Raw genomic sequence first — 26,045 nt, 5'->3', positions numbered from 1 at the left:
TGGGCCCCAGCAGCAGTGAATCTGTGCTCCCATCTTGACGTGTTTCTTATCCCCTTTCCCACCTCCCCTAAATAAAATTCCTTTGTGTCAAAGTTTTATTTAAGTGATAGAAATGGCTAAGATTGTCTACAGGGTTGGGTTTGGAGGAAAAGAGTTCTGGAAAGGGAATATAGCAAAATACCAGTATTTTCTGAGCAAGTTTGGAAGAGATTAAAAATTACCCCTGGGGACTCTCAAATTTATATCTCTAGTCAAGATTTCTCTCCTGAATCATGACATATATATGCATTTTATATATTCACTTAGAAGTATAATAAACATCTTAAATTTAGCATGTCAAAATCTTACGCCCTAACCTTATCCTCCTGCAATTTTCCACATTATAGTTAATGGCAACTCCATTATTCCACTTGTCTGTGCCAAAATTCTTCATGTTATCCTTAAATCCTTCCTCTACCAACACACATGTAATTGACCACCAAATCCTAAGGATTCTGCCTTTACAGTGTATCCAGAATTCAACCCTGACTCCACTCTGATCCAAACCACCATCATTTCCAGCATGGATCATTGCAATTGCAATTGCAATGTTAACAAGTTTCCCCCTCCTTGCCTTCTCCCATGTAGACTCTGCTCTCAACATACTAGCAAGAGATACCTATTTAAATGAAAAGTCAGATTATATCCCCCACCTTATGTTCAAAATCCCCAATGCTCCCCATCCCCCTCAAAGTAAACAGGGAAGTCCTTATGTTCATAAGTACCTTCATGGGTTACCCACCCCATTCTCTCCGATATTTCTCTGGTAGTCGCTAGCTCATACACTCCAGCCATACTCACTTCCTCCATCTTCCTTTACCACTTCTCCAGGCACATTCCAGTGTCAGGGCCCTTATACTTGCTTTACCTGTCTGGAATATTATTCTCATGATTTTTCTTTAAATGGTTAATTTCTGCATTTCCTTCAGGTCTTTACTTAAAAATTGCCTTCTTGGTAAGGTCTTCCCTGACCCCTCCTACCTAAAATTCTGACCCCCACTTTATCCTTCATTTCTTCCTTCCCTGCTTTAGTTTTGCTCCTCAGCACTTAACCACTATCTAACTGAGTATATAGTTTAGCCATTTCTCTGTTTGTTTACTTTATTCTCCTATAGAAGGTGAGATTCCAGAGAGTGGGAGTTTTGCTTTCCGGATCACTACTATATCCCCTACATATAAAATATGACTGTCTCAGGCTGGGCCGGTGGCTCACGCCTGTAATCCCAGCACTTTGGGAGGCCAAGGCGGGTGACCACAGGGTCAGGAGTTCAATACCAGCCTGGCCAACGTAGTGAAACCCTATCTCTACTAAAAATACAAAAAATTAGCCGGGCATCGTGGCTGGCGCCTGTAATCCCAGCTACTTGGGAGGCTGAGGCAGGAGAATTGCTTGAACCTGGGAGGCGGAGGTTGCAGTGAACAGAGATTCCGCCACTGCACTCCAGCCTGGGCGACAGAGCGAGACTCTGTCTCAAAAATAAATAAATAAATAAAATACGACTGTCTCATGGTAGGTTTTCAACAAATATTTCTTGAGTTAATGAATGAATACAGAGATGTAGCTCTCAGCCACAGAGAGAGAAACCTAGAAGATAGTATTACTAGTTAAAACTAGAGAGGCTAGGGCTGTATGATGAAAACTGTGCCTAACTGTACTGAATCCTGCCAAGGAGGGAAAGATGAAATGGGGAAGCTATTACTAAATGAATGAATAGGAATTTCCTTCAGGAAATAAATATGGTTAAAAATGTGAATTATAAGTGCTTCCAGCTGTCTGCTAATGTTAGTCCTTCAGAGAAATGAAAACTGAGAAATCATTAGAAAGCAATTTTATCATTTCTTTTAAAAAATAAAGTTCAATATATTTCAAACCAGAATATCGTTGAAATACTGAAGTCATTTTCAGGGGAAAATGCACTGAAACAACAATTTCATATTATATTTTAACTTATGCTTTTATATATTTGAAATTTTATTTCATTTGGAGACATTTTTCTAATTGAAATTTTTAACTGAGAGAACACTGACAGCTTCTGATGTAAAGTTTTATTACTGAGGAAAAACTTTTAAACAGAAGACAAATTAGCCAATTAATGTTTGTATATACATCCCACAGTGGACATATTATTTAAAATCTTGGAAAGAGTTGTAGATTTGTGAAGGTATATTTGAGCTTATTTCTAGGTATGAAGTAAAGGAGCAAAGACACTTGTAAATTAATTATAGAGATCCTTATTTAGTAATTGGATGTTGAAGATGAAGAAATGGCTGAATTGAATGACCACAGAGACGGGACACTGGAAATGATGTTTGTTTGTTTGTTTTTTTATTTATTGAGACAGAGTTTCACTCTTGTTGCCCAGGCTGGAGTGCAGTGGCACAGTCTCGGGTCACTGCCAACCGCTGCTTCCTGGGTTCAAGTGATTCTCCTACCTCAGCCTCCCAAGTAGCTAGGATTACAGGCGCCCACCGCCACACCTGGTGAATGTCTGTATTTTTAGTAGAGACAGGGTTTCACATGTTGGTCAGGCTGGTCTCAAACTCCTGACCTAAAGTGATCCACCTACCTCAGCCTCCCAAAGTGCTGGGATTACAGGCGTGAGCCACCGCGCCCGGCCGCTATTTTAAATAATAGAACTTTGGCACTTTTCACAGTAATTGGGAAGCAACGAGCTTTGCTATAGGTAAAAAAATATATTTAAAACTTCAGTAAATTATTTTACGTTTACTTTTATCAAAAGTGATTAACAGTAAGTTCAATTTGTCAGATATTACTCTCCCCTACTCTAGTTCTCTTCAGGTTCTGCAATATCTACTTTGACATTTATACACATAAGTTTACCATTTAGATGGTAAAGGCAGGCTCTGTAATGAAAATCTCTGACAGCAAGGGAGTAGTTGTCACTTTACATTAAGTGGAAGATAAACTAAACAGTAGAAGTCTATCCCTTGTGATAAAGAATGGAGCATAGTTAAGGGTTGCTTGAGACCTTTATCTTAAACTGATTAGTTGGCAAATAGGTCCCTTGTTTGTTTCCTAGATAAATTATCTGTATTCTCTGGCTTCTCCTTTTATCCTGTTAAAGACACATACTCCACAACACTTGAATAAACAAAGCATTTTTATGTTCAAATTATTTCTGTATGTGTCTCCTTTAAAAACCGATTATCTTCTTAAGGGAGAGACTCACATTTTAAAGTCTTTATTTTCATATCTCAAATTTGAGGCTGATATTATGTCTGTGTTATCAATAAACACTTATTTAAACGATAAGCTTTTCAAATAGATAAATGAATTGAAGCCACATGGCTTATAGATTTTTGCTTTTCCTTACTTGAGGTATCTGGATTTCATCTGCCAGTTTTAAAAGTTACTGTGCTGTCTAATTTTTCTCTATTCAAAGTGTATAATCAGGGTCTTATTTAGCTTATTGAAGACTGTGAACCAGAGATGCAAATATTAAGAACTCGAGTTGTATAAATTCATGTACTGATGCCTTTCAGAAATTAAAATTTCATTTGTATGTATATTTAGACTTTTGCAGAAAGAGTGGGTATAAATAAACATCTTAGAGAATTTCAGTGGAATAGTGAAGTGGTCAATTCATAGGGGTATGTCAAAATTAAGAAGGGACTTGACTAAAAAGTTGGTACTTTATCATTTTGACATCATATTTTCAGGTAAGATAAGGAACTATTCAGGGAGAGAAATAGAAATGCTATATTCTATAGTGATTCTAGGGATTTTTATATCACCATAGCAACTACAAGGGACTATGGCTTCATTTTTAGAGGGTCAGAAACTATAAAGATCACATTTCTAGACAAACCGAAATAGTAAAATGCTATCAGAGATCTCATCTCTGACTTTATGGAAAGTGCTACAAAATTTTCTTTGGTGCACATACCGTTTTTCTGTGTGCAATGCCTTGAGGACACGAATATGTGCAGGGACTTTAAAAAGGATTTATTTCCTGGACTCCAGCCAATTTTGACAGCATTCTCTGAGAATGCACCAAGGAGCTGTTATCTAGATATCCAGGGAGTGTGACATCCCCTGCCCCAGTTTTTGCTTTTTGCTTTTCTCATTTAAGATAGAAAGTTTTCCCGCGTTAGTAACATGCTGCACAGCATTGCTAAAACCATTCATAACTTGATGCTGAGCAATTCTACAGCATTCCAAAGAACTGGTAGCTCCCTAGAGACTCAGATTAAAATCAGGAAGCTTTGCAAGCTCAAATCCTCAGAGAGTATACATACACACACACACACGCACAAACACACACATACCATATCAAAGCCATAACTGTATAGCTTTTATATGCTGATGGGGAAGATCCTTTACCTCTTCCCTTGAATTTTTTCTCCATGGGTGCTTACAGCTATGCATTTAAAGGTTTTGGGCCCGCTATGTACTAACAAATGTGACTGGTTGCCCAATGTGAATTTAAGTAATCAGCCTTTCATTCAGCTGGCGTCTTGCTATCAAGTGGAAAACTTGGCAGAGTTATGGATCTTTGCCATTGGACTGGCAGCCAAGCAAGAATGATGGAGTCAGTGACTTAAAGAATTCAGAGTTGAATCAAGTACTTGTGAAATCAGGCTGCCCAGGTCAGGCAAGTTAACAGAAGCAGCCAAGAAGATATGTTGGTGCATGTTTCTGGCACCTGAGCTAATAATCAGGCTAGTGGAATAACCCTAAACATTGCACCCAAGACTCTAGGCTTGGAGCCATCAGAAGATGGTAATAAAATTCTACCAGGTAAATAAAAGTAAAGAAATAATACTAGAGATATGCTTGAGTTCAATGGCTTTTAGGGCATTAATAATAGGTATTACACCTATTGTATCTCTTTTATTATAATTTCAACTGTATTTTAGATTCAGGAATACATGTGCAGGTTTGTTACATGGATATATTGTTTGATGCTGAGATTTGGGATATGAATGACCCCATCACCCAGGCAGTGAGCATAGTATCCAACAGTTTTTGTTTTGTTATGAGTTTTGTTTTTATCAATATTAAACTTTTCTTCAATAAGCAAGCCTCTGATGTCAAATACAGCATACTGCAATGTCGTACAAAGGTATTTTCTATTTTATAGTGAAAGAGGATGACAGCAAAAGACAGTCTGGTCTGCCTACATTGATGTTTTCCACTTCCAACATGCTGTTGTTGTTCTCGATAAGATCACCAGTGACCTCCTAAATTGCCCAAGTTGACTTTTCCCTCCTGGTCCTGGCTACATCTGACTTGTTGACAACTCTCTCCCTCCTTCTAGTTCTCTTCCTGAGTCTGATGACTATTATTCTTTAGGGATACTCATCTGCTTCCTCTGCCCATGCTTTCCACAGAGGTTCATCTTTACGCCACCTTTCTTCTCACTCTTTTCACTCTAAACACCTTTCCTGAGCAATCTGACCATCCCTAGTCTTATTCAACATCACACACGTTCCAATGACTATCAATTCTCTATGTGAAATTGCTAAAAGACAGTTTTAACCTGCATTCCTCCAGATAAGTAAATTCTCAGATTGTTTCTGGGTTGGCTTTTTCTTTCTTTTGTATGGTAATACCTGACCTGTCAGATAAGTACTTTTTCCACAGAGTTAAATTGAGGTGCTAAACAAAAGAAATAATGAAAGCTTTCCATCACAAGGCGTACATAGACTTGAAGAGAATGCCTTGAAATTTTATTTTAAAAAAACCTTCTTTCTCTGAAATTCACTCACATCACCCGTAACCGCTGTATCTTATCCTGTTGCTGAGCTGATATATAAGACATGAGAACACAGTTGCTTTTTTTAAGGTTCCCATTGTAAGCATTGACTTTTACCTTTTACAGCTGACATTATCTATAGTCTCACCTGCCTCTTCAGCTTAGTTCTTGCTCAAGGCAAGTCCTCATGCACCGTAAACGTGAAATCTTAGAATAAGGCAGAAAACCCTCTCAGTTTTACTGTTAACTTCTTTCCTGTTTCCCTCTCTGTTTGTGAAATTTTCTTCAGAGCCCGTCATCTGGAAAGCTGTACGATCAGCAGCAGTCACTCCCTATCTAACCCAGTCTCCAACTTACAAATGATTAAAATCCTTCCCAATTTTGACTGAAAATAGGCAAGAATATTCCCTTTGTTTTGGGAGGCTGAGGCGGGCGGATCACGAGGTCAGGAGATCGATACCATCCTGGCTAACGCGGTGAAACTCCGTCTCTACTAAAAATACAAAAAATTAGCCCGGCGTGGTGGTGGGCGCCTGTAGTCCCAGATACTCGGGAGGCGGAGGCAGGAGAATGGTGTAAGTAAACCCGGGAGGTGGAGCTTGCAGTGAGCCTAGATCACGCCACTGCACTCCAGCCTGGGTGACAGAGCGAGACTCTGTCTCAAAAAAAAAAAAAAAAAAAAAAATTCCATTTGTTGATATTTGTTAAAATTTATATTTATCTAGTCAGGAAACATAAGATTTCTGGATGAGAAAATACATTATTAATTACTCAAAAGCATCTTAGGGCAAGATGTTTATCTTTGAGTGCAGGGGTTGTAGTACAGGAGAGAAATCCCAAAGTTGTGGATCTCAGAGCTTATATAGAGCACCTGATGTATCAGGAGGAGAGAAAGCGAGAGAGACAGACATACAGAAAGACAGAGACTTTGCTCTGGATATAAACCAACGATCTTGGTCTATTATTTTTGTAATATAAGTTGAAATGTAATCAAAGGGCTCTTGGAGATAAAAGGTTTTAAATCTCTCCAGAGCAATGCACTAAACTCCAAGGTATGCTTGCCATTCAGTCATCCTTCAAGTCAGTTACCAGAACTCTTTGCTCAGAAAGCCTAGTCCATATATCCAAATGTGAAAATATGAATGGCTCAGCAATCCTTGCCGTCTTACTCCTCTTCTCAAAATCTGATTTCAACTGCCTCTGGAACATCTACAGTTTGATGCCTCAAAGGCCTTTCCGAATGACCATGTCCAAAATTGAACTAATCACTTATGCGCACATACACAAGCATTCAACCATGGAACCTGTTCATCCATCTGAAATCCTGTTACCCAATGACACCACAAATCATGTGGATGCACAGGCCAGGTACCTAAGAGTCATTCAAGTTCTTCCTCTTCTTCACCCAACACACAGTCACTGAATTCTGCTGAGCTGTTTTCCTAAACTTCCTTCCCACTTCAACTCAAATGTGAATAGCAACTAGATACTTGATTCAATTAATGAACTTTTGTTAATATTGTAGGTGTGGTAATGGTATTATATGTATTTTCCGAAGAAAAGAATTCTCATCAGAGAATATTTCAGCAAGAGAAAAATGCTGAAGTATTTATGGATAAAATAATATATTAATTTGTTTCAGAATAATCTAGTTGAAGAGGTGAGTGGGTGGGGTGATACATAAAATAAGATTGTCTATGGAGTCATAACAGTTGGCACTGGATTATAGGGTTATGGGAGCTATTTGTATTATTTTCCTACTTTCATATGTATTTGAAATCTTACATAATGATAAATTTTAAAAACCATAGTTCCCCATTAGCTACTGAAGTACAGGCAGAATTTTCTGTTGAGATTCAAAGCACATTATTGAACATCCTCAGCCTCTGTTTCCTGGCCCATCTTCCCCTAAACTTCTATGTTACTAAAAAGGCAGCCAAATATGACGGCGCTTGTTACCTAGCTTTGCCTGTGTGTTACCTACTAGCTCTAATGTTCTTCCCACTTCTACTACTCAGATATGTCTACTGCAATTTGCACCTTCTTCATGAATTCTTTCCTGAGCCTATGACCAAATATATGATACATTTTTTCTCTGAACTTCTAGAAAATGTTTGGTGCCACTTGGAACACTCATCTATTCCTTCTTCTCATCTAGCTAAGGCTTCTATACTTGGATTTTTTTCTTCAATTCTTCAAACCATATCCTTTCTTACTACTACAGTAAAACCCACTTAAAACTTCTTAAAAGCAAACTAAACTGTGTTTCACCCACCTTTGTTTCTGTTATATTGCTCCTTACACATGGGAAGAACTCAATAAATTTTGCTCAGTGGACCTTATGTACAATTTAGATGATCAAAATAACAAAATTCATACTAGGAAGAATAGCCAGCATATAGTTTTTAGCAAATTTATTTGAGAATAAATATGTTTAGATTTATCTTTCTTCCCATATAAACCATTTGTGGTTTGTGATTTTTCCATTAAATGGAATATAATTAAAACATTATGGATTCAATTTATGGGACCATCTATTCATTTATTCAACAAAAAAGCATTTGCCATCTATCATATGGCAAGCACAGATTTGAGCTTTGGAAGCCCAACAGATAACAACATCCCTGTACTCATAGATTTCAGTCTAGTGGTATATACAGGCTACTTGATAATATATTTAAATGTTAGTAATAAGTACTATAAAGAAAAGATAAGAGTAATGCAAGGAGTAAGGAGTGATTGCTGAAGCTATTTAAAATAGAGTAGTAGAGAAGGCCCCTTTCACATGAAAAAGAAGTAAGGGAACCACTGATAGAAATGTTGGTTAGGAAAACTATTTTTGGCAGGTAGAACAGCAAGGGCAGAAATCTTGAAGCGAGAATGTAGTTGTTAAACTCAAGTAATGCAATAAAGCTAATGAGGGTGAAGTGTTGTGGACTATGAAGAGACTGGGAAGAGATGAGGTTGGAATGGTAGGTAGTATACAACCAAGTCATGTAGAGATTTATAGGTCATAGTAAATATTATGCTTTTTTTAAAAACGTAAAAGCAAGTTTATTATGAAAGTAAAGGAATAAAGAATGGCCACTCCATAGGCAGTGCAGTGGCATGGGCTGCTCGACTCAGGATATGTATAGTTATTTCTTGATTGTATGCTAAACAAGGGGTGGATTATTCATGAGTTTTCTGAGAAAAGGAGTCAGCAATTCCTAGAACTGAGGTTTTCTCCCATTTTAGACCATATTGGGTAACTTCTTGACATTGCTATGCATTTGTAAACTGTCATGGCACTGGTAGGAGTGTCTTTTAGCCTGCTAATGCATTATAATTAGTGTATAATGAGCAGTGAGAAGGACCAGAGGTCACTTTTTTTGCCATCTTGGTTTTGGTGGGTTTCAACTGGCTTATTTACAGCAACCTGCTTTATCAGCAAGGTCTTTGTGACCCATACCTTGTTCTGGCGTCCTATCTCATCCTGTGACTTTGAATGCCTAACTTCCTGGGAATGCAGCCCAGTAGGTCTCAGCCTTATTTTACACAGCCCCTATTCAAGATGGAGTTGCTCTGGTTCAAATGCCTCTGACAAATTTCCCCTCTTTCTTTTACAAGGGAAGCCTTAATCCTAAGGGTAGTAGAGGTACCCTTAGGATTAAGTAGTAGAAGGGTAATACATCTTCTGTAACTTCTTCAGGCTGAATATGGGTGATGATATTTCTGCCTAACTATTAGGGTCTCTTGTCTTCAGGGTAGAAAGGAGCTCAGTCAGCAAGCATCAGCTTGGTGAGGGCCATTCATAACTGATAAATGGTGATATCTGGAAGATTAGTAAGTTTTCAATCTAAGAAAACATTGAATAAGCTTATTCTGCATTCCTATACAAAAAGTACAACAGCATATATATTCCACAACAGTAAAACAAAATAAGTAAAATTATCCCAAGTAAACTAAATTAGAAGGCTTTCCATGAACTGGGCAACTGTTGGAACCAAAGTGATGTGGGGTTGCTAGCTGATTCCAATACATGTCCAGAATTAGAATACTGATCCAGGTTTTTATATTACCCAATCTTCTTGTTTCTTCTGAGGTACAGTCAGAGATCACTGGCAGGTTCACAGGAATAAGCAGGATCAGTCTATATTGCAGGAAAAAACTCAAAAACAACTGACGAGACTAATAACAGATGTACCATAGTTCTTAAAACATAATTTTTTTCTCTCTCTAGTCTCCTATGTTTACTAAAGACAGATCATCATAGGACTGATTTGCTTTATTATACTTGGCCTGATTATTTGTATAAAGTGCAGCAAGAATAATTATTTTTCATGTAGGCTTTTGAAATTGGCTGTGATCGAACTCTGTGATGAAGAGCCACTGGAAGATTTAGAGCAGAGGAGTGATATGATCCCAATTATGTTTTAAAAGAATCTTATCGGCTCTTGTGTGGAGAATTATTCAGTAGGGGGGAAAGACTGGAAGCAAGAGGATAATTTAGATAGGTATTTCTATAACCCAGATGAGAGATAATAATAGCTTATATCACATCTGTAGCAAGAAAGGTAGTGAGAAGTGGTCCCTTTCTGGATATGTCCTGAAAGTCAAGCCAAAACAATTGCCCAATAATTTGAATACTGGTGACTGAAAAAATTAAGGATGGCTCCAAAGTTGTCAATCTGAGTAACTGTTAATTGAATTACTTTAATTCAATTGAAATCAGTAATTGCCATTGACTGAAATGAGGGAATCTATGGGAGGAGAAGGATTAGGAAATGCAGTTCGGAATTTTGTTTGCATCATACTAAGTTTGTAAGTCTCGTGAGACCTCTAAGTGTTGAGAAATTAGAATTTGTTAGACTGGAGTTCGGAGGAGAGGCCCGGGCTTGAGATACACATTTGGGTGTCATTGTCTTATACAGGATATTTAAAATTATGAGAATAAATGGAAGGGATTATGGACAGAGAAGAAAAGAAGTGCAAATACTGAGTCAGAGCACTCTAAGATCAGGACGAGGAGGATCCAGCAAAGGAAACTGAGAAGCAGTGGACATAAAGGTAGAAGAAAAACCAGAAGAGGTCAGGATACAGAAGCCAAATGAAGGCAGTTTTAAGATGTAGGGAGTGATCCACTCTCTCAGGATGAGGTCTGTGATTTACCTATTGAATTTGAGCCTGTCAAAGTCACTGGACTTCATGGTTATTAACTTTAAAAAGTCAATAATTAAGAATGGCAACACCATTTGCTACCTTTAGGGTATATATATATATATATATATTTTTTTCTCTATCTATAGACAGCTAATTCATTTTTTTACTTGTCTTAAAATTTTTGTATTACAGAATATAAAAGATAGTCTACAGCAAAGCTCAGGTCGGCTTGACATTATTCATAGCAAGAAGACAGCAGCACTGCAAAGTGCAACGCCTGTGGAAAGGGTGAAGCTACAGGAAGCTCTCTCCCAGCTTGATTTCCAATGGGAAAAAGTTAACAAAATGTACAAGGACCGACAAGGGTAGGTAACACATATATTTTGCTTGATACTTGCAGAAATGATTTGTTTTCAGGGAACTGTAGAATTTATTTCAGTACCCTCCATGGAAAAAAGACAGGGAAAAAGAAGTATCACTCTCATTGAAAAATGGTAAGTAAAATGAGAACAAATAATGATAAACAATTCAGACAAATGAGCTGAATTGTAGAAATTATTCAGTATTAAATTTAGCATTATGTTGAAGCATTATATCTTCTAAAATTTCAGGTAATCGTAAATCAGATAGGGTCATTGAGGTGCTATAAACAGTTGTTTGATATAACATACTTATCTTTAGTCAAATCTGTGTCTAAAAATTTATAGGAGTTTGATACTTAGATTAACAAGTTTAAAATATTACCTATCAATAACAAATTGATTTTCATTTATTTATATTTTGGAGGGTGACACTTTACACTTTGCATAACCCTCCCCCACATTTTTTTTGCCACGGGGAATTTGTTGATTTAAAATCGTGTTTCTTTTTATCTTAATTGAAATATGTAGCTGTTGACTTAATGGGGGGGGCAGAAATTCAATTGCATTATTTAGCCTCACATCACAAGAAGTGGATTACTCTTTCTTTTACATTTTTAGATTAAAAGTAATAAAGTTCTCTAACAGCTTAAAGTGATTCATTTCAGAATTCTTTATCCTCAAGGTAGGCTTCTTAATTATTCTCAGAGGAAATCAAATCATTCATCTAATAATTATAGGGAACCTCCATGGTATCTCTTACATCTGTCCATGTCTAACCATCTTTACTCCTATTTTAGTTCTTGGTTTACTACATCAGGCACCTAATTAATCTCAGTTGTCTCAAGTGATTATCTCCACTTTGTTCTCAATGATCTTTCAGTGGCCATCATTTTTCTAAAGTTTAAGAGCTTTGGTACTATAATCTCATTCCCTTGAGAATGAAACCCTCACTCCTTAATTGCGCATAATTATCTGGTCAGCCTCACTGTTCATTTCTTCGTGCCTGCCCTACAGCAAGCCCCTCCAAATTATGTTCTAGCGATATTAAATCAATTTGCAGATTCCCAAGTGTTTTATGCTCCCTTTGACCTGCCTGTTCTTCAGGTCTCACTTCAGATGTTGTCTTTTTCTAGAAATCCTAAAACTAGTAGTTGCTTATAACATCTGGAAACTTGGATATTGTTTCATCATTTAATGTAATATAATGTCAATAAATCATTTATGTATTTGTAAATTTTCCAGACTTGGTGGCTACCCTGTAGAATATATGATCTGATGTGCCTACTCCTAAAACCTAACACATAGTAATCAATTTGTTTACTTTTCTGCCTCACGCACAAGCTCCTTATAGAAAAGGGCTATGTTTTATTTGTGTTATATGCTCAGGACTGATATAGTGCTGAGCACAAAGTGGGTGTTCAATGTGTCTGGACTCAAGCCTCCTTTCAGAAACCTGAGAATATTTCCCCTTTGGATAGTCTAACAGATTTATCTCAACTTCCAGGACAGGTGCAGTGGCTCATGTCTGTAATCCCAGCACTTTGGGAGTCCAAGGTGGGCAGATCATTTGAGGTCAGGAGTCCCAGACCAGCCTGGCCAACATGGTGAAACCTTGTCTCCATGAAAAATACAACAATTACCTGTGCTTGGTGGCATGTGCTTGTAGTCCCAGTTACTTGGGAGGCTGAGGCAGGAGAATCCCTTGAACCCAGGAGGCAGAGGCTGCAGTGAGCCCAAATCCACCACTGCATTCCAGCCTGGGTGACAGAGCAAGGCTCCGTCTCAAACAAAACAAAACAAAAAAAGAGATTTATCTAAACTTCCTTGAAAATAGCTGGTCCGACAGTATCCAAAGCCAGGCTTGATAAAGGAAAAGAAACTCAGCCACTCTGTGTATAGGCTACAAATACAAACTTAAACTTATAAAATGGTGGTTCATGCCTGTAATCCCAGTGCTTTGGGAGGCTGAGGCAGGAGGGTCACTTGAGCCCAGGAATTCAAGGCTGCCACGAGCCATGATTGTGCCACTGTACTCTAGCCTGAGTAACAGACTGTCTCTAACATAAATAAACAAAAATATTTGAATAAACTTATATCGCCACCATGGTGTACTTTCTCCCAGCATTTCACATTGAGTCATTATGGGACTCTGCAGGCTACTCCAATGATGTCAGTTTCATTACCATCTTTTGGGATGTTCATTCCACTGTTAGGAAGTTCTTCCCCCTCTGGTTTATCTTCTTATAGTCAGTGTTTTCTCCAAGCATTCTAGGCCACCCACACCATCCCCTAAGGACCTTTGAGGTTTCTTGGATAGCCAGTGATTACTGTGCTTCTATACACACCTACCAGTTTTGCACTAAGGAAGAAATAACGCTTTCTGCTTTTTGAGGTTTCTCCTCCACTTTACTTATAAGTAATTTTCGGCAAATGATCCAGGTATTCCCTTCTCACTGTGTCATATGGACATTTCGCTTTCAGTTTACCTTCACCCTAGACTTAAACAGAAACAAAAATGTCATTCCACAGAGAGGGTAGCTGAAATCTCACCTCAACTCTGAGGACTTTTCTGGTTTTGACAAAGGATAGAGTTTCTCTAATCCCAATAGATCCACCCTTTCCTTATTCAGAGGTTGAAATTGTACTTCCATTGACATTCTATAGGAATTGGTCAGGAGCTGTTAAATTTCCTATGACTTTTAGTACAATCTCAGATAAAAACTGTTTTAAGTAATTGCTTATAAGCACAGGCTCTAGAGTTCCAACCTGTTTTGGAATTCTGGCTTTGCTGCTGACTATCTATGTGCCCTTGAGCAAGTCTCTTAAATCTTCTGCTCCATACATTTCTTATGTATAAAACAGGATAAGAATAGTGTCTATGTCACAGGGTTGTTATGAGGATTATGTGACACAATATATGTGGGGAGCTTAGTGGATTGCTTAAACACGATAATGGCTCAGTTAAGGTTGGCAATTTCGATGATGAAAATGGTGATCTTATGGTTCTGATAGTCATGACATCTGTTAATTCATTCTTACACACTTTCAAATTTCCCTGAGAACTACAGAGAGTAGAATTAGACTCAGTTCCTGCTTTGAAGAGCTTCACAGTCTTGGAGAGAAAAGGGACAACCAGCCAGTAAAATAAGGGTTGATAGATTGGAGCTGTAGAAGAGGGTAAGAACAAGATCCCTGGGGAATGGAATGAAAACATCTTACTAAGAAATAGGAATAAGTCAATGTCTATAGAGAATTCAAGGTTCTGAGTTACAACTAACAGAAAGTGACTCTAGTTACTTTAGGTAGAATTATATAAATTACTAGAAGGATATCAGATACCTCATGGAATCAATAGGAAAGCCTGAGAGCCAGGTTTAACAATGGGCAGAAACTATAAAGGAAGAGCAGGCTAGGCATCCAGAATATATCCAGTATCAAGGTATGAGGTAAATCTGAATTATTTTGCTGTTATGCCAGAGTCCACTGCTTTACCAGGAGCACCATTGCACTGGACATTGCTTGCTATCGTCACTGCCAAAAAAAAGTACCTAAATTATTTATTCTTGTTGTGTGTCGCTCATTCCACAACTAGAGTCTCTGGCAGAAGCATCTTATAAGTCAGAGGATGGATTTTTTTTCTGTAAAGGGGCAGTTAGTCAATATTTTTGTGCCTGCAGGTCATGTAGTCTCCGTCACAACTACACAACTCTGCTGTTTTAGGGTGAAAAAAAACATATATATAAATGGATGGGCACGTTGTGTTCAAATAAAACTTTATTTACCAAGACAGATGGCAGGCTGGATTTTGCTGATGGGCCATAAATTGATGACTGCTGTTATAATACAGGTTTAGGCCACAGAACTAGGTTCTTATTGCCAGAGGTCAGGGAAAATAAATAGCTGAATTTGTTCTTCATTGTAGTGGCAGTGAACGCCTCGTGTCCTACTAAGTCCCATACAATGGTAGATGCTTGAATCCTTGGAGAGATTTAGAAGCTATGCATTCATAAATACACAAACATTCAGTATAGCCTTCATGTGGTGTTCTCAACAAAAATCTGCTGAATTTTTTCATAAGTCAACTTGGGTTAAATCAAAATAAATTTGAGTTAGTAAGAAGGGCTATATTAGTATGTTTCTTAAATGGTACATGTATGGCAGTATTAGCTATGACCACAATAATGCTGTGAGGCAAAACACCCTAGAACTTGCTGACTGAAAACAACAGGCATTTCTGGCTGTTTAGGTTACTTGTATCTTGACTGACTCAGCTGGGCTTGGCCGGGAAGCTCTTCTTCAAGATGTGGGTTAGTTGAGCTAGGCTCCATGGTGCATGTTGGATTAAGGTCTGCTATATATGTCTTTGCTCTGGACCTAAGATGAAGGGTCAGTGACATATTGTCATGACAAGTCACCAAAGTATAAACCTAACCTCCCAGGAACACTCATGGCTTCTGCTCCTGTGAAGTTCTCTGATATTTGATTGGCCAAAGTAAATTACATTGCCAAATCTGACATCAGTAGAATGAGAAAGTAGACTCTTCCTACAGTGGAAGGGGGGAGAGATGTTAATATTTGCTGAACCATAATTAAAATTATTAGAGATAGTTAATAATTTATAACAGGATTGTTCAACAGCTAGAAAATGCCTTAGTGTTTTTGCCCTGCTTCGTTATTTTATAAGGGAGAAAACTATATTTTAAGAATGTTATATGACTTGCCTAAGCACATACTAAATAGTACATCTGCGTATTTCTCGTTCAGTCATCTCTATTAAATTTCATAAAGTAAAACAGACATTACTCTTTAGATGAGAACAGGAACATATTTTAAAAGCCAGACTAATAAATTTATGACTGCTCATTCATTATCTAACATACCTGCTTCCATACATTGTCTTTCAGCAAATAGAATTTCAAGATGTATCTCAACAAGTTACACATCATCAAAGTATTAAAAGCCTTATTTTCATGGACATTCTGATTGTTCACAAACAGTCAACACAGTCAACAGTAAATCCACAAGCACCATGAACATATGGATAGATATGCCTATATGTAAGATTACTAGTTAACTTTTTGGGAAATTAATATTACTGCTAAATTCAGTTTTCATTGATTTTTGGGTGGGTAACTAACTGCTTATAAAATATACCTATAGGAAACATGTAAAAACAAAGAATTTACATTAGATCTATCTAGGATTAGAGAAACAAAGCTCTTTTCTTCTTTCAACGAACACTTAAGAATGGCCTACTAAATGCCAGGTGCTATTCTCTGGTGTCCTTAGTTTCTTCCTGATACCATCTTTACTATCCCGTAAGCCATTAGTGAATGTTTCCCACTTTTAGAAAATGACTTCCCAAAGACTGAGAGGATAGAACAGTTCAAATGATATCATCTAAATGAAAGCAGTTTCTAGACTACAAATTGCTGTACAGCCATAAGATGGCATTATTGTGTAACAACAAGGTCCCTGTCAAACATCAAGAAAGTAATGTTTTAAAATCAGTATTTCCTTCTCGGAATTCTACTTAGTCAGATATGTTGGGCTGACTTACCCACCCATATAAGTCGTTAAATTCAAGATGGTTCTGAGCTTTAGATATGATGTAAAATAGACGAGACTAAGAGTATTTATTTCTATATCATTACATTTCTATAGCAAAAAAGAAACCTCTAAAAAATTAGAGAAAGCAGTATAAGGGCATTTAATTAATCAAATGTTCTTATTAATAATGTTTCATAAAATAATGAAATGTTGAAAACTATGAACACAGTGTTGTATAAAGTAAGTCAGAAATAAGAGAACACTTACTGTATGAATCTATTATATGAAACTAAAAAATTAGGCACTTTGGAGTTTAGAGGTCAGATAGGAGTTACCTTTGTGAGTTGTGATTAGCAAGGGCTGAAGCAGGCTTCTAGGGACTGGGTAATGTTTTGTTTCTTGATCTGGATGCTACTTGCATTGATGTGTTTCCTTTAGGGAAGTTGATGGAACCATACACTTGTGATGTGTACACATTTCTATGTGAATGCTGGACTGAACTAAAATTTATACTTACATTTTAAAAATAATAAATATGTACTTTAAGTACAGGAGGGACGTAAATCATAATTGTTTTAATAAAGAAGGTGTAGCATTAGGAAAAGTATACTACATTGTTTTATTTTTGGCATTTCACCATGGACCCCTGGACATTTTATAATTGCCCGTACAGCCTGTCAGATAAGTATGTGGGCACTACTGCTTTAAAGAAAGTATTTTCCAAATTTATCACCACCATTCTGGAACCACAGTTCCACAGGTCATTGGGATGCTGAGAGTGGGATAGTTGGAAGCTGCTTCCCCAGGGATTTCTCCATTGTTCAGTTTTTATAGCAGTAAGCCTGCAGCATTAAAGCACTCACAGGCTCTGGCTGCCATTTGTGCTACATGAAGAAAAATGAGACAATGAAAGAAATGAAAGGAGAGAAAACAGGAGTAGAAACCAAATAAATCAGATTTGAAGAGAAAGTCCCTAAACATCTCTGTATTCAGACAGTAGGGAATGAGCATGCAATTCTGCAAGCCCATTCCTAATGTAAGTTTCTGATAAGAATTTGCTATCTCAATTGTAATCTTTCTACTGAGACATTCAATAAATATTTTTCTTTCATGTCAAGGTAAGGAAATAACCTCACATTACCCATATAAGGAAAGAATAGTATACTAATCCTCACGTTATCACCATACAATTTTGTCTTTTAAAGTGGAAGCTAGAGGGACAGATGCATAATCTGGGAGCTTTTCCAGAATTGTTTGTTCCTAAATGAGACATTCAGCTATAGCAGCATTAGCAGCCTCTTCTATTTGTCACAATGCCATATGTAGTTGGGAAGATACATGATAAGCACATACAGGATGCTGACAACTCAGGAAGGATTATCATTGCAGTCTTAGAATTAATCTCTACCATATTTGAAGATTTTTATGCAAGACTCGATCTTCATTCCACAACCCAGGTATGGGTATATGTGCCAATACAAAATACTTACTGTTGGTTTCTGAGCTTGGTAGAATTAGGAAGTAAGGAGTAAAAAAAATAAGCAAGTCCTGAACTTAAGACAGTTGTTCATATCCTATTCCATGGCCACTGTTTTACTGACTGGAAGAAAGGAATCCCATGGATTCAGTCATGGGGACAATGCAGAAGATACAGTAGACTGACGGAGAAGTACAAATTTCTATTTATGTTCCACTTTTCAAAATTTTTTATCTTTAAATGTTATTATATACTGTATATATAAGCATATACTATATATATACACATGCAGCTACTATATATAAACATACTATATATATTTATATATATACTATATATATATTTATGTATATACTATATATAATATATCCTATTTATATATATAGTATCTATATATAAATATATATAAATATATATTTACTGTGTATATATATGTATATATATATACATATATATATGGGATACATGAGACGTTTTGATACAGGCATGCAAGTATGGACAATGGGATGTTCACCCGTTCAAGCAATTATTCTTTGTCTTACAAACAGTAAAATTGTATTTTTTTAGTTATTTAAAAATGTGCAATTAAATTGTTTTGACTATACTCACCCTGTTGTGCTAGCAGATACTAGGTGGTGTTCACTCTTTCTAACTATTTTTTGTACCAATTAACCATTTAAACCTCCCCCTCAATCCCCCCACTACCCTTCACAGCCTCTGGTAACCATCCTTCCACCCTCTATCTCTATGTGTTCAATCGTTTTGATTTTTACCTCCCACAAATAAGTGAGAACATGTGATGTTCGTCTTTCTGTGCCTGGCTTATTTCATTTAACACAATGACCTCCAGTTCAATCCATGATGTTGCAAACGACAGGATGTCCTTCTTTTTATGGCTGAATAGTACTCTATTATGTATATGTATCACATTTTCTTTGTCAATTCGTCTGTTGATGGATGCTTAGGTTGCTTCCAAATCTTGGCTATTATAAACAGTGCTTCAACAAACGTGGTAGTACAGGTATCTCTTTGATATACTGATTTGCTTTCTTTTGGATGTATACCCAGCAGTGGGATTGCTGGATCATATGTAGCCCTATTTTTAGTTTTTGAGGAATCTCCAAACTATTCTCCATTTTGGTTGTACTAATTTACATTCCTACCAACAGTGTACAGGAGTCCCCTTTTCTTCACACTCTCTCCAGCATTTGTAATTGCCTGTCTTTTGGATATAAGTCATTTTAATTGGGGCGAGAGAATATCCCATTGCAGTTTTGCTTTGCATTTCTCTGATGATCAGTGATGCTGAGCATATTTTCATACACCTGTTTGCCATTTGTATGTCTTCTTTTGAGAAATGCCTATTCGAATCTTTTGTCTATTTTCTGATCTAATTATTAGACTTTTTCCCATAGATTTGTTTTAACTCCTTATATATTCTGGTTATTAATCTCTTGTGAGATGGGTAATTTGCAAATATTTTCTCCCTTTCTGTTGGTTGTCTCTTCACTTTATTGATTGTTTCACTGTGGAGGAGCTTTTTAACTTGATGTGATCCCATTCGTCTATTTTTGCTTTTGTTGCCTGTGCTTATAGGATATTACTCAAAATTTGTTTTACCCAGACAAATGTCCTGGAGAGTTTCTCCAAGGTTTCCTTGTAGTAGTTTCATAGTTTGAGGTCTTAGATTTTAGTCTTTAGTCCATTTTGATTTGACTTTTGTATATGGCAAGAGATAGGGGTCCAGTTTCATTCTTCTGCATGGGGATATACCGTTTTCCCTGTTTCATTTATTGAAGAAACTGTCCTTTCTTTAGTGTGCGTTCTTGGAAACTTTGTCAAAAACAAGGTCACTGTAGGTGTATATTCTGGGTCTTTTGTGGTTCAATATAAACTTTAGTATTGTTTTTATTATTTCTGTGATGAATTCCATTAGCATTTTGATAGGGATTGCATTGATTCTGTAGATTGCTTTGGGTAGTGTGGATATTTTAAAAATATTGATTCTTCCAATCCATGAACATGTAATACAGTGATTTTTTTGTATATCTTCTTCAATTTCTTTCATTAGTGTTTCATAGTTTTCATTGCAGAGATCTTTCACTTCTTTGGTTAAGGAAACGCCTAAGTATTTCATTTTATTTGTGGCTACTGTAAATGGAATTACTTTTTTATATCTTATTCAGATCAGGTTGTTCATGGTTGGCATATAGAAATGCTACTGATTTTTGTATGTTGATCTTGTATCCTGCAACTTTACTGAATTTGTTCATCAGTTCTAATCATTTTTTGGTCGAGTCCTTTGCCTTTTCCAAATATAAGATCGTATCATCAGCAAACAAGGATCTTTTGACTTCTTCCTTTCCAGTTTTGACACCCTCTGCTCTGTCTTGTCTAATTGCTCTATCGAGGACTTACAGTACTATGTTGAATAACAGTGTTGAAGATGGGCATTCTTGTGATGTTCCAGATCTTAGAGGAAAGGCCTTCAGTTTCTCCCCATTCAGTATGATACTAGCTGTGGGTCTGTCATATATGGTTTTTATTATGTTAAGGTATGTTCCTTTTATACCGAGAGTTTTGAGACTTTTTATCATAAAGCAATGTTGAATTTTAAAAGCTTTTTCAGCATCAATTGAAATGACCATATGGCTTTGTCTTTCAATTTTGTTGATGGGATGTATCACATGATTGATTTGCGTATGTTGAACCATGGTTGTATCCCTGGGATAAATCCCACTTGCTCATGATGAATGGTCTTTTTAATGTATTGTTGAATTCAGTTTGCTAGTACTTTTTTGAGGAATTTTGCATCAATATTCATCACATGGTAGAGTTCAGCAGTACAGCCATCGGGTCCCAAGCTTTTTTTACTGAGAGACTTTACTAAGGCTTCACTTGTGTTACTCGTTACTGGTCCATTCAGGTTTTGGATTTCTTTATGGTTTAATCTTGGTAGGTTGTATGTGTCTAGGAATTTATCCATTACCTCTAGATTTTTCAATTTGTTGGCATATAGTTGCTCATAGTAGCCACTAATAAGCCTTTGAATTTATCTGGTATTAATAGTAATATCTCCTTTCTCATTTCTGATTTTATTTATTTTGATCTTCTCCCTTTTTTCTTCATTAGTCTGGCTAAAGATTTGTCAATTTTGTTTACCTTTTCAATAAACCAACTTTTTGTTTTGTTGACTTTTTGTATGTTTTCTTTATTACAAAGTCATTTATTTCTGCTCTGATCTTTATTATTTCTTTCTTCCACTAATTTTGGGTTCGATTTGCTCTTGCTTGTCTGGGTCTTTAAGTTGCATTATTAGGTGATTTGTTTGAAGTTTTTTTCTTTTTTGATGGAAGCACCTATAGCTATAAATTTCCCTCTTAGTACTAGTTTTGCTGTATCCCATAGGTTTTGGTATGTGGTGTTTCCTTCATTTTTTAAAGACATTTTTTAATTTCCTTCTTAATTTCTTCATAGACCCAGTGGTCATTTAGTAGCATATTGTTTAACTTCCATGTGTTTGTATAGCTCCCAAAATTCCTCATTGTTGATTTCTAGTCTTATTCCATTGTGGTCAGAGAAGATGCTTGATATTATTTCATTTTTATTGAATTTTTAAGACTTGTTTTGTGACCTACTATGTGGTCTATCTTTGACAATAATCTGTGTGCTAAGGAGAAGAATGTGTATTCTACACTCATTGAATTAAATGTTCTGTAAATATCTATTAGGTCCATTTATTCTATAGTGCAGATTAAGTCCAATGTTACTTTGGTTGAGCTTCTGTCTGGGAGATCTGCCCAATGTTGAAAGTGGGGGTTTTGAAGGCTCCTGCTGTTATTGTTTTGAGGTCTATCTCTCTCCTGAGCTCTAATAATATTTGCTTTATATATCTGGGTACTACAGTGTTGAGTGCATATATATTTATAATTGTTATATCCTATTGCTGTATTGACCCTTTTGTCATTATATAATGACCTTCTTTGTCTCTTCTTACAGTTTTTATCCTGATACCGATTTTGTCTGATATAAGTATAGCTACTCCAGCTATGTTTGGGTTTCCATTGGCATGGAATATCTTTCTCCATCCCTTTATTTCCAGTCTGTGTGTATCTTTATAGATGAAGAGTGCTTCTTGAGGTTAACACAAAATTGGGTCTTATTTTTTCATCCATTCAGACACTGTATCTATTTTTCTTCTCTTTTCTTTTTCTTTTCTCTCTTTCTTTTTTTTCTATCTTTCTTTCTTTTCTTTTCTTTTTTGAGACAGCATCTCGCTCTGTTGCCCAGGCTGGAGTGCTGTGACAGGATCTCAGTTCGCTGCAACCTCCGCCTCCTGGGTTCAGCAGATTCTTGTGCCTTAGCCCCTCAAGAGGCTGAGATTACAGTCACCCACCATCATGCGTGGCTAATTTTTGTATTTTTAGTAGAGATGGGGTTTCATCATGTTGGCCAGGCTGGTCTCGAACTCCTGACCTCAAGTGATCCACCTACTTTGGCCTCCCAAAGTGCTAGGATTACAGGCGTGAGCCACCATGCCTGGTCGAGACACTGTGTCTCTTTTGATTGGAGAATGTTGTCCAGGAGCTGAGCCTAGAAATGGGTCCTCACAACTCTGTCCAGTGCCCTATCCTACTGTGACTAAGCCTGTATCCAAGATGCAAGACAAAATCCTCTTTACTTTTCACTCTCCTCTCCTTAAGCAAAAGTAAGGAGTCACTTTTGTTACTGTGGGCTGCACTGCTTGAGGTGGGGGAGGAAGGGTGCAAGCACTCCCTTAGTCATGCCAGCTGGTGTCTCCCTAGGTCACATGCCACCCTAGTCCTGTGGCTCTTAGCCCAGGCTATGACTAGGAGTTATCTAGGAATTGCAGTTCGTGTGTCCCAGACTGCCTCTCAAGTTTACCTGGGACTCCAGCGCACTTGGGCCCACAATGGTGAGGCTTGCCAAAAAACTTGAGTTCTGACTGCTGGGATGGGTGATTCCCTTCTGGCTGGGGCTAGTTCAAATATTCCTTCTGTGCACAGGCACTGGCTGAGGCCAGCGTGGCTTTTTTCTCTACTGTGACAGCACAGCACTTAGTTCAGTGTAAAGTCCCCCAGTAGCTGTACTGTCCCTTCCAAAAGTGCAAAGATTCTATCTCTGCACTGTACGTCCAGTGCTGGGTGATTGGGAAGGGGTGGTGTTGGCGATTCAAGGCTGTCTCTCCTGCCTTTCCTCAATGCCTCTTTTAGCAAGATGAAGTTAAAACCAGGTACTATGATTCCTTTCCTCGTTTTTGGTTCTGGTGACAGTGCTTTTCTGTCTGCACATAGTTGTTAAAATTTGATGTTTCAGTGAGGGAGATGAGTTGTATATGCTTCTATTCTGCCATCTTGCACCGCCCTGTCCCACTTTTTTGAATTGTTGAAACCATGGTTTACGGGGAAAGGTTCTGTTTTGGTTTTTACCCTCAAGTTCTTCTTTGAAAATCATGATTTACTAAGTAACTAGTTTGATAGAATTCATTTTTAAGAAAATAATGAATAAGTTGTTCCCTTAGATATAGCAAGCAACATTCTTATAAACTGATGCACCAAAACACTTACCAGTTTACCTAAACACTGAAAGTATTTAAAAATTTATTTTTAACCTTTAAGTTTTTCTCCATTTGAGTATCTTGTTCACTATACGCTCTCCTACATATGTCTACAATGTTTGGTCTGATTTATTTTATTGGTTGTTGAATGTCAGATACCACCTGAATTTTGCTTGTATGTATAATGCCCAGTAGAGTGCACATTGGTAATCAATACTACTTGATGATAATAATGGTAATGAACACTATAATTTGATAGCATCAACTTGGCATACATGCCAGAAATAAACCATCATAAACTTCAAGAAAAACAAGTCTCATTATTCTGTCATTTATTATAATCTCCCTCCATCAAGCGTAGCCTCTATATACTGTCTTTTTTGCCATATGTAAGTTTCTTCTTGTGTATTTCAGATTAGAGCTTGCCTCCTCGCACACACTGTCTTCTATTTCACACTGCTCTGTACAAGTGTTTATGTTTCCGCTGAAGACTGTATAATCTAAGATAATCCCTAGCTATTGTAAATATCATTCATTGGCCAGTCATTGCATTTTGCACACCACTGAGAGAGTGATTGTGAGCCAAATAGAGGAGCTTTTGTTTCCACCCAGCAACCCAAAATGAATTGTATGATTTGACTATTGATGCCAGTTACATGGAAGTTTTACTACCAGAGGCAAAGCTTTAAACTGCAAACGATTAACCCCATATAGTTGCTGTCATGAGGTATTTAATGTATGTTGGACTATCAAAGGGTCTCCTTACAACAAACCAATTATCAATGAATAATATTCTTATCTTATTGTGACTTATTGAAACTCTTTAAAACATGAACCATTCAGCACAGTATACCATCTAAATTAGATATCTAAACTAGCCTTGATTCACATTTCCTTGTTTAGTTTTAAATATATTTTCTTCTGAATTCTTAGTTGTTAAGAACAGGTGGTGAAAGAATTTAAAGAAGAAAATCTGTTATTAAGTGAAAGAGCTTTTTGAAATGCATTAAATAGAAGTTTGTTTCTGCCCATCAGCTTATCTTCTGCATATTCCTATTTATAGTTCAAAGCACTTAAGAGTTGCAGAGTGATTTGCTTTTTATGATGACCACTTCATCCAGGATCGTTTGCCTTATATCTTCAACATTTTCAGATTCCTATAAATCTTCACAGTTCACTTAGAGGTTAGTTTAAAACTTTCTTCAGATTAAGAAATTGACTAGATATAAAATTCACGTAATCTCAGAGTTAGCCATAGATCAATATCCCCAGTCTTTTTCTCAAAGTAATTGAACATTTTTGTCAGAATAGTTGTATACAAGCGTTTTCATCCTCACCATAGATGATTCTTGTTCTTCAGTATATGAGGGGACTGTATTTGCCTGCTTGTTATCTAAATAAATATTTTTATTATTGTCAAAGGAAAAAGACTCTAATATAGAAAGAAATGTTGTGTCCATAGGACTAGCCTCATTTTGGAGGCTGATATTAATATTTGACTTTATTCATTGTGTATTTCTTGGTTTTGTCATTTCACAAATTTCCCTTCTCTAAATATGCATTTTTTCTCTACCTGGAATAGATGAGTTTTAAAAGACATTACTGTAAAATAAAACTGTGCTAAATGTACTTTTCCCAGAAACTCTGTTTACTTTATCAATTATAATGTGCTTTGGCTAAGTGTTACAGAAGCTCAAGGTAGAAATGACTTAAATAAAAGAGAAGCATTTTTATTTCTCCTGAAAAACCCTGGAAGTTTGCAGCCAAGGCAGATATGATGGCCCCGCTCATTTCTGTTTTCTACCGAGTTATCTTTACATGGTATAATTTCATCCGCATGTTGCATGATGGAGCGCTGATGACATCCACATTCCAAGAAGGATGTAAGAAGGCCAGAAGAAGGGTGCATACCAATTGTCTTTTAGGGAAGTTTCCTGCGAGCTACCATGTTATATTTCCACTTACACTTCATTGGCCAGAAGTCAGTCACATGGCCACATCTAAGCTGCAAGTGGGGCTGGGAAATGTTGTGTTTATTTCACATGTGCTCTGCTTAAAACTGTTCAGTCATGAAAAAAAAAATATTGCAAGAGAACTAACAGTCTTCAACATGTATATTTAAAAAGAGTGTTTTATTTCTTTTTTTTCTTTTACTGTTTTTTTTTTTTTTTTTTTTT

At 36.9% G+C, this 26,045-nt stretch overlaps 1 protein-coding gene across 1 annotated transcript in view; it reads left to right on the top strand.

Moving 5' to 3' along the window:
• Positions 1 to 26,045, top strand: part of DMD (dystrophin) — a 2,251,240-nt gene that overhangs the window by 1,019,915 nt on the left and 1,205,280 nt on the right. The window contains exon 41 of the mRNA XM_032756167.2: positions 11,094 to 11,266. Coding sequence (XP_032612058.2) covers positions 11,094 to 11,266 — 173 coding nt within the window. The remainder of the gene's footprint in view (positions 1 to 11,093; positions 11,267 to 26,045) is intronic.

The sequence above is a fragment of the Hylobates moloch genome, unplaced genomic scaffold, assembly GCF_009828535.3.
Source record: "Hylobates moloch isolate HMO894 unplaced genomic scaffold, HMol_V3 SCAFFOLD_7, whole genome shotgun sequence".
In the NCBI taxonomy this organism is placed as follows: domain Eukaryota; kingdom Metazoa; phylum Chordata; class Mammalia; order Primates; family Hylobatidae; genus Hylobates; species Hylobates moloch.
This window is presented reverse-complemented; position numbering and strand designations above follow the sequence as displayed.